A 12,763-nucleotide genomic window follows, 5' to 3' on the forward strand; every position below is an offset into this window, starting at 1 on the left:
GACAGTCTACACAGATACACAGAGGGATGAATGAGTGGGGAATGGCTTCCTATTCATTGTTTAAAGTTGAAGCTCTTCTGCAGCTTTGACACAGTATTGCTGCTGTTAATTCTGCTCATATGCTAGAACAAGAGAAAAAAATGGATATATATGGCCTGACATGGTTCTTTCCACCGTTGTTCCTTCAACCCATATGGGGTAGTAAGGGGAGAAGCAACATTGTCTTGTCTTTTCTATGGCCTTATAAAATCCTGTTTTCTATCACAACCTGCAAATAAGCACACAAAACGTAATTTCTTGCTGAAGCAACACTGCTTACAAAGACTGTTATGAGAAGGGGAGCATGGAGGAGGCACTCAAAGACGCACCAGGATGTGAGAAAACAGCAAGATTTTGTTTTTTCTGTCTGGGCAATTAAAATCTGCTAATTGCTCTTTTGTAAAGCATGGGTAGCAATTGTCACATTAGACTGATGTGGAGGGATGTCTGTCTTGTGCTGGAGGTACAACCCGAAGGGTAACTGTGTGCAGAGCAGCACAACCAACCGTCCAAGGGGTTGTCAAGTGTTCCAAGTAATCCAATGTGACGTTTGTGTGTTAACTTTCTTGCAGTTACCTTAATCTGACTTTAGTTCTGAAGTCATTCGTAGGTTGATAGTAAGTCTTCTCAGGCGTGTTCCCAGATACTGAACTAAACCGACTTGGCTCCCACTTTTCCACGCTAGTCTTTTCCAAAGGGAGGGTGGGGGATGAGGCTGTGTGAGGCCAGTCCCCAGCAAACCTCCCCGTCCCGCTCTACATGATCAACACCCCCATAAAAAGTAGGCTGAAGGCAAAGCCGTGGAAAACAGCCTGGTGAACCGAGCAGGAGCTCGGAGAACTTTGAAAATCTCCGCACAGAGTGAATCTGAGAAGCTGGCTCAGGAGGCACAGCGCTGTGCGGTGGCGGCAGGGCCGGAGGGAAATCGGGCTGGAAGTGGTCCCGGGGGTAGGGTGGGCGAGGGGGGATCTGAGCCAGGAACAAGCCCTGCTCCAAGCAGCGTCCGGGGCAGCCCAGGGGATGAAGAAGAGACCTGCGCCGCTTTTTGCGATGCTCTGAGCGCGAGGCTGTGCGGCGCGGGGCGAGGGCGGCCCTGCAGCGCCGGGGCCTCCGGCAGGGCCGCCGCGCCGCTTTCCCCGGGGAGCAGCCTCGGGGGTGGCGCCGCTCCCCTCCCTCATGAACTACACTTCCCGGCGTGCCTCGCCGCCGCCCGCCCTGCCCGGGCGGGAGCGGGTGGCGCGCTACCCTGCGGGAACTGTAGGCCGGGGGACATCGATGGTCAGCGGGGCGGTGGCAGGCAGGGAGCGGGGGTCGGTTCTCGGCCCGGCGACCGGCCCGGCCCGCGGTCCGCGGTCGAGAAGCGGGTCCCGGGCGGGGCGGGGGCGCCGCGGGGACGCGCGTCAGTCCCCCCGCCAGGCGGCGCGCGCGCTCCCCGCGCCGGATGCTGAGCGGGGGGGGACGGGGGGGCGCGGGCGCGCGCTCAGCGAGGCAGAGGGGGGTGGGGGGGAGGGAGAGGAGCCGGGGGAGCGCGCGCTCGTATGTAAATGAGCGGGCGTGAGGTCAGAGGCAGATGGAAAAGGGAACAGAAGGAATGGCCGCCGCGGCTCCCGCTCCTCCTGCCGCCGCCTCCCAGTGCCGGAGCCCCCGCTGCACGGCGGAGCGCAGGGGAGTCCGCCGAGAACTCGACTCCTGGCGGCACCGGCTCATGCACTGTGTGGGTAAGAGAGGGGGCGGCGGCGGAGTCCCGGCTGCCCGGCGGGACCGGGGGCGGCGGACGGGGCGGCGAGCGGGCTCCGAGAGAGGGACGGGGAGCGGGGGCGGGCGAGGCACCCCGAGCCCGGGGCTGCCGGGTGGGCGGAGGGGGGGAGCGGGGATGGAGGAGCGGCCCCAGCGGCTTTCTTGGAGAGCGGGAGCGGAGACAGGGGCTGCGAGGGGGAATGAAGGTCCTAAGCCGCCCCCGGGCAGCGGAGGGTGGGTGTTACGGCTTTGGCTACGGCCGCTGAGTCTCTCCTTTCGCCGCCGACCGAGACCCGTTCTCAGCTCGGGTCCTTTTGTCTCGGCTCCTCGTCCTTGGCGCGGCGAGCGCCGGTGGCTGCCCCCCTCCTCTCCTCCTCCATCGCCACTGCCTGGGGGGCGGAGGGGGGAAGGGAGCCCGCCTCTGTGTGTCTGTCTGTGTGTGTGCGTGCGCCTTTAAGAGGGAGCCGCTCCTGCACTGACGGTTGGGATTTGAAGTTTTCCCTCCCCCTGGAAGTTGTCATGGCGACGGCAGCTCTCCCCCCGCCCTCCCCGCCCCGGGGCTGTCCCGGTCGCTCTCGTGCCGGGAGCTTCCCGGGCTCACGTGACTCCCCCCGCGCGTGTCCGGCGGGCGGGGGCGCGCGGGCACCGGCGGCGTTCCCGCCCGGAGCAGCCTCGGGAGCGGGTCTGCTCCCGCTCCGCTCCGCCCGGGATAAGGCAGCCTCCCCTCCCCGCCCCTGCCCCTGTAAGCGCTGGCACTCCGTACGTGTGCCGCCTCGATTGGGGTGGGTTTTGTTTGTTTCTTTCTTTGTTTGGTTTTTTTTTTGTGTGTGTGTGTGGGGGTGAACACTGATGCCAGGAACTGCTTTATTTGTATTGTTTCAACAGACGTTTCCCTTCTCGGGGAAGTAGATAAGATCCTTGGTCTCCAAGTAGCGCGTTAGTGTCAGTGCCTATCCTCCCCGATGGCTGAGCAGGGAAGCACATCCAGTGTGGCTGGGAGGGTTCATTCAGTGCTGCTGAGTGCACTCGAGATCAAAGTAAGAAGTGAATATCTAAGTAGATACACTTACAGGCAGTTAGCTTTGTTCGAGTGGGGGTTTTTTTTACATTTTTCAGTAACCTGGTGGCTGCTTCATACACACGAGCTTCTTGATCTTGCTGTGTTGCCCTGATAACTCTTCTAAACACCTGTTATAACACCTGTATGATATCGTACTTGTATATGCTTGCACTGTCCTTTTAATCCTCCAAGTATAATATTGTATAGGAAAGCAATGTTTATGTATTTCCTTACACAACTACACTAGATTATACTTCTTGCTGAAAGAATGCAGTTTAATTGGAATATACAGGGAGAGCCAGTTCATTGGCTTAGATGCTGTGATAAGCTCTTAAATCTCATGGACAGATATCTCTGCCAGTATGTAAGTGGCAATTTCGGTGGTTACCCGTTACTTAATGGCATTTCTCTTACAAATTTAAATTAAATCTCAAAAGTCTGCTTGACACAGTGGATGACTGAAGAAACATTGGGGAGGTAATTGCATACTGCTAGATTTGTTCAGGAAATGCAGTTGTGCAGCACAACCAACAATGAAAAAGAGAGTGCAAAGAAATATCACACCTTGGGTTCTCTGCTGGGCAGATCTGCAGTGTTTGGGGAACTTCTTAGAGTTGCTTCTTTGGTTGTCCTTTCACTGAGAATTGTAAAGTGCAAAACTGTCTCATAATTACTGATATTTTACACTGATTGCACTCTAATGGTGCTTCTCATTCAGCTTTCTCTTCATTGGAATAAAACTTATTTAGGGTATGATATCTTTGTGTGTTCATGATGTAGAATTCAGTTAATTCAGAAGGGAACCCTGACATGATTAGCAACTGCTAAGGAGGAAGGACATTGATTATGGTTTAATAGTTAGTCAAGAGCTGTCTCAGTTAAGAACTGTTACTTGGCATGCCAGTTGAGCAGCTCTTATCAGAAAGTGTCAACAAAGTGGCAAGTGAGTAGTCCTGATAGTGGAGGTAAAGTATGCCTAACAGGTTTGGGCTGGGTTGTTTTTTGTTTGTTTTTTTTTTTACCTCCTTCTTTGAAATCCTGTTGCATTAAGTTCTGTAAAAAAACCTCCCACAATAGCCCAAAATAACTTCCAAAGTAAAAATGGTTCATTGTACTCACTCACCCAAGTATTCCCAAGGATTTGAAGAGTCTAACAAAGTATTAGTGGGAAGGTCTGAGTGAAGGTCTGAACAGTTGCTGGGTTGATGGCTGAAATGGCAACATGGTGGAGGGAGGAGTGATGAGTATGACAGATTTGGCATAACTTACTTTTTCTTTCTCCACTTCTTCTCTAGAATCGTATTTGTAGTAAGGTGAGAAAAACAATGTGGTAAGGCAGTAACCCCCCAATTCTTGAATTAGCTTACTGTCAATCCTAACAAACAAAAAACAAAAAAAAAAAAGCATCACCAACAACAGATCATTCTACCCTTAAAATTCTTTTTAATTTTGAAAAAAAATGTAGAAGGGTGATATGATTCCGTGGACTATCATTTGTGAAGGATTATGGTCAGAGAGCAGAGCAAGAAAGTACAGACTCCTTTAACAAGTCATACTGTTTCTGCTACATTCTTCAGATATTCAGCAGTATTTTGATGTCTTGTGTCATTTACCGTATTGATATTAAATTTTATATTTGCATTTCAGTAGTATAATCCTTTATCTCTCAATGATTCCTCACCCACTTTCTTTATGAAAGTGGTAAACTGAGTCAGGGATAATACCTCCGAGACAGTGATTGAGGCTCACAGTTGACATTTTTATCCACAACAGTAAGACTGAAATAATATTCAGTGGAGGCCAGTGGTGGTTAGGGACCTCTGCTCAAAGAGCTTAATTGCTGAATTGTGTGTTGGTCAAAACCTGGTTGCAGACTTAACTCTAAAGCCCATGCATATATTTAAAAGCTTGGGTTTTACCAGCCTAATATGTTAATTTGTGTCCTGCAGAATATGATTTAAAATCTCATGTCAAAATGTTCAAGTATTTAAAGAATTTGAGAAGAAAAACAGTGATAAAATTTCACCAAAGTTACTGAAAATTTGCTTATTTGATATCTAAACATATTTGAAGGTACAAAAGACTTCACATTGTAAATGAATGGAATATATTAACAGAAATTCGAAATAGGTGTTCAGTACAAAATGTCTGTTGAGCTGGTAATCTTTGTGTGTGTTATGTTGAGCACTAACATTCCTAAGATGCCTAGACTTGTGCTTATTGGATGTTCCTAACTCTTGCATGACTCAATCAGAGTTCAAAACTAGATGCTCTTTAAAGGCACCTAGAGATCTCCATTCTCTTGATGTTCTTACAGCATGCATAACACAAGCTAACAAGTACTGTTTATAGCAGTGCTCACTGCTATGTTTTGCCCTAGGATCAGTCTTTGTGACATAACATCTAAAGTTCTGAGTTTATAGAAAAGTGACAGAAAGCTCAGATTTGAAGTACCTGACTTAGCCAGTAACTGAGTTCTGTGGTGGTTTAAATTGCAAGGTATTTTGTAGATGTGATATCGGAATGGTTAAGAATTGTTCTTTGGTGCTCTTTGATTAAAACTTTGTAATGTGAATTGGTTAATTCTGTTCCATTGGATTGAGAGGCTTTGGCAAGTCTGAGTCTTTTGTAAGTCTAGCTTTGTGGTCAGCCTTAAGAAAAAGGATTTATGCCATTTTTTCCAGCAATCATTGATCCTACTGCCCAGTTTCATTTCAACTTTACAGGTAGAGTGTTGGCAAGTGCATTGAGTTCCCATTACTTTCATGAATAGGCACAGAGGAAAGACCAAATAATTGCTGGGGTGCAAGAAAAAGCTTCAAGCATAACGTTGTGCTTTTACTATATTATCAGAGTATCCTAGGGGTGAAGTTTGGGGCAGTAACACAAGGCTTTTTAATGCGAAGTGCCAGGTAACTCCAGTCATGGATGTTGAAATCTTGCTAGGGCCTTGCAGTGTGTCATGAAAATATAACAGTAAAATTTTCATTTTCAGTGAAAGATTAGATTATTATTGCAACTACTTTTTGGAAAAAAAATACATTGCTATTGGGGGGAAGGGCAGAAGTCTTACTGTTCTGCTGCAGCTCAAGGGCACACATTTCACAGGAAATAGCCTTGGTATTGCTTTCTTATGAAAACTGAAATTTGATCAAAGCAAAAATCCATTTTTGTGAAATCAAGCATACAAATACTCCTTTACTCTTGTTACATTTTTCCAGACTTTTTTTCCTTCAAAACTAGGATATTAGTGCATCTAATTCTATTTTGATAGGTCTAGACCTTAAATTTTTTTTTAAGTGTTTGAACTTCTGCTCCAGCTGACTATTTTTGAACAAGCTGTCTTGCAGGTGCACTTCCAAAGAGGAGGAATTTCCCTCTGAAAAAAGATTTGTAGCAACTGCATTTGGTGGCATCCCCACTCTTGCAACACTCCTGCATTAAGTACTTTGTATCTTTATTCCCACAACACTAGCAGTGTTCTCACTTTCAGTGTGGCTGTAAGTACTTTGCAGCAGGTTAGTGTCACTTATTTTTTTTTGGTAACGCTGCTGCAGTTTTAGGTGATTTTCTATAGTTGCCACAGTAGTAGTGGGAGAACTTTATTTTACTAGACATCTATAATGTTCATGAGTATCTGCTAATGATCTTTCTGGTGGCTCAATGCTCTGTTACTTGTCAGGGTACTAACAAATTGTGCAAGAATGATTTCGATAGGATACCTGCTTTGAACTCTTTTGCTTCCCTGTCACTCCAGCATCTTTAACCAGTGAACAAGCCTGCTGTAGTGCCATCGTCCATGTGATGGACAGTAATACCAGTGTAAGGTGTTCCTGTGGATCTGTTGTGCTTTGAGTTATTCCAGTGTGAAACAGATCAAGGAAGTAATCTCAGTATTACTGCAAATGTTGGAAGAAGAATGGGCATTAAATCTAGATCAGAATCACAGCACAGGTTCACAGGCAGTTTTTGAGGCAATGAGGGTAGATGGTATCATGTAAGGGAACAACTCAAACTAGTATTACAAAGGCAAGTGTGCAAGTCAGCATTAGCATTGAACACTTATTATGAAACCACAGTTTAAGAATGCAGTGAAGTGCCATTTTGCATCATCAAGTCCTGTGGAACTGTTACCAGACTGGAGAAATTGCAATTCTGACTATATGTTCATACTCCTTGGATGCTTGCATCAGCACTCATTGGTCCTTTGTCTGATCTGTTGTAACTCAATAGCTGATCAGCAGGCTGTTGAGAAGTTGGGGGGTTGCAGAAAAAAAATCTGGATGCTGCTGTTAACACAAGGATAAGGATAGGACTGTGTAAAGGAAGCAGGATGGGTGATAGCAGAAAGGAACCATTGGATTGGTTTAACTGCCTGTGGCACTGTCAGCTGCCAGGAATGGAACACAGCCTTAAACATGCAATCCCAATTTCCCCAAACTAAGCAGGTTAACAAAAGAGGAAAAAATGGTCAGTGTGTGTATATAGGTCAGTGGAAGTTGATGTGGTATATGTATCACGTTAACTGTTTTTAGATTGAAATAAGAGAAAACACATGGTGTTTGTTTTGCTTGTGTTGGACTATCTTTGCTTCAAATATGTAGTGTTAAATCGGCTTCTTTTCCGTATTCTCTCACAGTTCGTTTCAACTCATCAGCTTTTTTCTCAGAAAAAAGTAATTGCCTACTGCTGTCATTATGTGTTTTTGGAGGGATGTCTTAAAATTGGCCCTTGAGAGAAATCTTTACATGGGAAACAGTACAAGAAAAGTTAGATAAATGACACCCAGAGGCTTAAGTTTAAAAGACAGAGGGAGGAAATTCTGTGTATTTAGCAGTAGATGCAGCACTAGTTCACTGATCCCTTGTGAATCTGCTATTGCAAGGATGTATGGAGCATAATTTTTATGAAAGACAAAACTGTACCTGCTACACAGACTAATCCATGGATTGTGCCAGATGCAAACAGTGCTTTATTTGAATTCTTTGCACTTGGAACAGAAACATGTTGCAGAGCATGCAAGTAGATACACATATTCAGTAGTGTTGATAAAACCTGTGATTGTTTTTGGTGCTCCCTATGTCTAGATACTGGTATGTGGAAGCAGTTCAATTTTTAAGTGTTCCAGGAACTACTGTAATCTATGTCAGTGTTTTTAGGCATAGCTTGAACTTTCTTATTGTATGTTCTTATATAGTAGCTGTTTACTTTTTGTGTGGCTGATAGTGAGCTGAGAAATTTAAACTCTGAGAGTCTTTCTACACTGAGAGTTTCCTAAGCTGGAACTTGTGTAAACCAAAACCATGGAGTGCAGATAAAGTCACTGCAACTCCATCTCAGTTCTTCCCTTGGTTTGGCATTCAGTAACTGTTTAATATTTGAGGTTGGTAACTTTCAGGGGATTTGTTGTTGTTGTTGATGCATAACACAATTTTATTGTTTTTCTTTCTGGACTCACTGTACCTACCTTCAAGATTTATGTGGACTGGTATAAGCATTCATTTATTAAACAGTTCGATAAACTAGACTGTAAAACTTATCTAGCTTAACACTAACCTAGAAAATAGGAGAGGAGACATGGCAGGAGGATGAATAGGAAAGAAAAAGTCAGATCTAGTCTAACTTGGATCACTTTTCTGATCAGATTTACTACATACCTGCTTTTCCTCCTGAATCAAATGTAAGTAGCTTTACTGATTTTTAGCAATTCCTTATTTTAGCAAACAGTTTTTGTGGATTTGAAGTGAGCTGAAAAGCGCAAGTTGGCTGAAGAGTGTCCTAACCAACAAAACTGTTGATGAGAGAAAGAATACAGTACCACTAACAAGATCTTTCCACTTGATCTCCCTTTGTAGTGGAACTTGTCTGGTGTAACAGTGAACTGCCCTTCTGTTTTAAGTTAGTCTGGGAGACCTACTGTGAATTTTTTGTTGTTGTTGCTCTGGGTTGGTTTTCTGTTAGTTGAACTGTCTTGCTGTGTAAGGGAAATAGTAATATGAATGTGTCATGCTGATCAATTTATCACATCAGTGTAAGCGGTTGAGGAGCTATATTCCAGCTACTAGCAAATAGACAGTGCTTATGCTGCCTACTGCTAAAATGGGAAAAATTAGTGCCTCTTCCCCTTTTCCATGCTTGCCTTTATTTTTCAGCTGTATTATATGGATGTTTTGAATAGATAGTTACAATGGATCCCTTCTTCTTGAATATGACTCAAGTATCAGGGCTTCAAACAAAGTTATTATTCTAACCTTTAGAGTTCAGTGTGTTTATGTAAAGTGTAGAGGTCAGCCAGAGCTTTATAGACTTCACTAACTTAAAATTCTTTGTCCCAGTTAAAACCACTGTCTTTTATGTTATTCTTGAACCTTGCTCTCTTCAATGTGCTTGGTGGGAACTTTGATAAGATAGGTTGGAACATTAATAGAGGTTGGAACAGAACTGAATTAGTGTGACTCACATGTCTAGTATCTAACTTCTGAAAAGTAGGATGGCATTATAAATTTAGCTCCCATACGTTAGGAAGAAAACCCAGAGAGCACAAAAGCAAACAAAACCAAGCACAACCTTGTTGGGGGAGTGATACATCTCTTCTTTTACCACTGCTAATCTATCACTTTATCCTCCCATTCTCTAAAGGTGTAAAGAAGACAGGAAGAAGGGAGGAGAGAGTAGGGAAGGGAAGATGGATGGTAGTGGCTCGTCTGTTTGACAAGCCACTACCCCCCTGTAAGGGGGCAGAAGATGTATTGCAAAGAGCAGGGAACTCTGAATCTGTAGAAATGCCTTGAGTGGTAGAGATTGAATGCCCTTTTGTGGGGTGTGGTCTGCAGCATGTCACTCTGCTGATCAAAGAGCCACGTGTCAGGTTTTTTTTTTGTTTCCACTTTGGCACAGACCAGGTTCCTGCATAGTATCTTGAAAAGCTGGATTAACTCCTTCTTAGATAAACATCCTATTCTTCGCAAAATTCTTGTGGAGTCTCAGCTACCGCTCTTGTGTTTGATTCTCAACATCCATCCAGGCTTATACCTCCATTGAAGCATGTGTTGTATTGCAGGAGTGAGTATTGCGTAAATGTTACTAAATGTGATTTCTTTGGGGTTGTTTTGTTTTTTAAATTAGTTGGTTAATGAAAGCTCGCTGAATTTGTGACCTCTTTAACTATGCTCCTCACTTTCAGTTTCTGTATAAACTTGCTAGGGTCCTGGTATCCAATTATGAGACACCCTAACTTTTGTGGCACCTGGGGATTGATTAATCTATGTTCGAAGTGCTGTTCAGTGGAAAAACAATTTTTGTTTTCAGCGCTTTATTCTAAAATGCTAGTCGTGGCTGGGCTTCGCGAACGAAGATTTGGGAAGGCTCTATCCACATTTGTTACAGGCACATGGGTGACTTATGAGGCCAATACGAGATAGACATATCTGATTGCAAAAGGCACAGTAGAAAGACTCTTTAGATGGTATATTCTGCAGAACGCGGTTCTTTCTGCGCTAGTAACTTCTTTTAAAAATGCTTAATTTTCGGATTAAAAATATTTATCTTCCCTCTTCCACCAATTCTCAACTTTTTTAAATCATCTTAACTATAGGCTAGTTAGTCTTACTTATGAATAATAGTTCTCACTGTCATAATTCCACTGCTTTATAAACTAGCTATAGTGCATTTCTAGTCTACTGAGCCACTAATAGGTCAGAGAGCCGTTTAATTAATCTAGGGTTGAATATGCTACTGCTTTTCGTAATTATTGTCAAAAAGCTTTGCACATCTTATTTAAAAGTTTCACTTACCATTCTAAAGGCACTTCTCCATTTAGGAATGCCAGGTTAAAATATTCCTCATGCAAAACTACTGGATGTCTTTTGATTAACAATGAATTAGTATTGCTGCCATATATAATGTAGATTATAGAAGACTGCTTTAAAGGACTCCTGCTTTAATTCAGCTGTCAGTTTGGCTCACAGGACAGAGACTGTGCTGTAGCAAGGCCAAGTTAAATGCAAAGATCTGACTTTACCTAAGTGTAGCTATTAAGCCCCCTAATCTGAAAATGGGGGAGGATTATCAAATGGCTACTGTTTTGTGACCTATAGTTCAGATGTAGGTCATTCTGGTGTTAGCCATCTGATGAGTGGGGGAAGAAAAACAGGATCGACTTAGGTTGTACTGCTGTCTTAAACTGTTCTGTGTAAGGGTTTAGTGCTAACTGTGACAAACTGTTTCAAACGTTTGCTGTGCTACCAACTGAATAATGCAGTGATGGTGGACTTACCTGTGATTCTGGTACATACTCCTTCAATTTTCTTATTCTTCCTGGACCATCTTCATCCCTTTCTCCATCCTTCAACTTTCATAAGTAGTATTTAACTGACTAAAAAAAAAACTTTAAAGTGATACAGTACAATGGCTATTGGGGAAATATGGTTTATAAACTCACTTCTGCCATCTTGAAAGGTGTGCCTGCCCACAGCAGGGGGACTGGAACTAGATGAGCTTTAAGGTCCCTTTCAACCCAAGCCATTCTATGGTCTTACCTATTTACTTTGGAATTTCACCACCTGTTGCATGTTCCACTCAGTTGTGGTACCTGGCTTGTGAGGTTCAGAGATCTTCTGGTGATGTTTAGAGAGTTTTACCATAAGGAAGAGATTCAGAAGGTTTTGTTTCAAAGCTCTCCTGATTGAAGTCTTGCCATACCTATTTCTGTTGATGCCTAAATCTGAGAAATTATTCATTTGTAGTTGTCCTGTGATCTGTCAGAAAACGAGATTCTTTGGTCAAAGTAATTTCAACGGTGCAGCTCTTGATGGGTTCTTTACTTGTTTACAGGTGTGTTCCTGCACATCATTTAATTCGATGTGAAATGAAATGTCATGTGTTTATCTTTGAGGCCTATATCACATTCTCTGCTGCTGCCATCAGTCAGAACTTCAAGTGTACTTGTATGCTTCTTTTAATTGTTGGTTAAATGTATTTAGCAAAGTAGAACCTACTCTTAAAGAAATTTTGTTCTCCAGGCTGGATCATCTCCTTCAACATTACTTGTTGACTTCCTCCCTTTTTGTCGGTTCCATGCCTATTTTACGTCAGTTGTGCAAATTCCTCTCAGGCTTGACAAAGTTTTGTCTTGAGATGCCAATTCATGTTTAAATTGGTTAAACCACCACAATACATCTGTCCTAACTCCAACTGATAAGTGTGCTATAGGCACTTAATACCAGTCTGCTATAGTGGTGTACTGAAACATGCACTCCTATTCCATGTCACCAGGTCCTCACAGCTTTCTAATGAGGAGCTCAGAAATGTGAGGTGGCTTTTGATTTTTGGCCTTTCCCTTTTTCCTTGGGTGCCTTACTGTAGTTTCTTTTAATCCCTTACTGCTTTTTAAATAGCAACAACAAAATCTCCCTAAACTGATACTGGACTTCTCTTCTGGAATGCCAGATGTTAGTATCTTCTTAGAAAGAGTTTCTTCAGCAGCACCATCAGACTGGTCAGGATGTAGTGAAAAGTACCTTTATTTCCCATCTGCACCCTTGTCAAAGTCTACTGACTCCTGAACAAATGTGTTCTGCCCCAGTGAAATAGTATTTAATAAGAAATGCGCAGTTTAGAATTTTTGATGTGGGTTCTTATCTTGAAATGTTGGAAGTGTCCCGAGTGCCCTGAGCTTAGTGCTGATGTGAAAAACTGCACTTCGGCACTGACCCTAGATCCACTTCTGTGCACAGTCCTCAAAAGCAATGGTAGACAGTTGAATCCTGGATACTTAGTACCTCGCTATGTCACTTGCACAGAACAGGGTGTTTTCTTAAAGATAGGGCTTCCACAAGCCATGAGAGTTTCACTGGAGAATTCACATTGGAGAAACCTTTTAGTAAATCCTAAAATACCAGACTTTTTTTTATGTCTGAATTACTGTTG

The 12,763-nt window shown here is 43.6% G+C and overlaps 1 protein-coding gene across 9 annotated transcripts in view; it reads left to right on the forward strand.

The window, feature by feature from the left end:
- Positions 1 to 1,546: 1,546 nt before the first annotated feature.
- The window catches only part of LCORL (ligand dependent nuclear receptor corepressor like), an 83,263-nt gene continuing 72,046 nt past the window's right edge, over positions 1,547 to 12,763 (forward strand). For 2 of the 9 annotated variants that reach the window (XM_064653133.1, XM_064653134.1), the window contains exon 1: positions 1,547 to 1,757. In XM_064653133.1, the coding sequence (XP_064509203.1) occupies positions 1,610 to 1,757 (148 nt within the window). In that variant the 5' untranslated portion in view covers positions 1,547 to 1,609. Of the gene's footprint in view, positions 1,758 to 2,240; positions 2,559 to 12,763 lie in introns of those variants that run through there. The other 7 variants (XM_064653135.1, XM_064653141.1, XM_064653139.1 and 4 more) reach the window with 7 other exon arrangements.

The sequence above is a fragment of the Pseudopipra pipra genome, chromosome 4 (genome assembly GCF_036250125.1).
Source record: "Pseudopipra pipra isolate bDixPip1 chromosome 4, bDixPip1.hap1, whole genome shotgun sequence".
NCBI classification, from domain to species: Eukaryota; Metazoa; Chordata; class Aves; order Passeriformes; family Pipridae; genus Pseudopipra; species Pseudopipra pipra.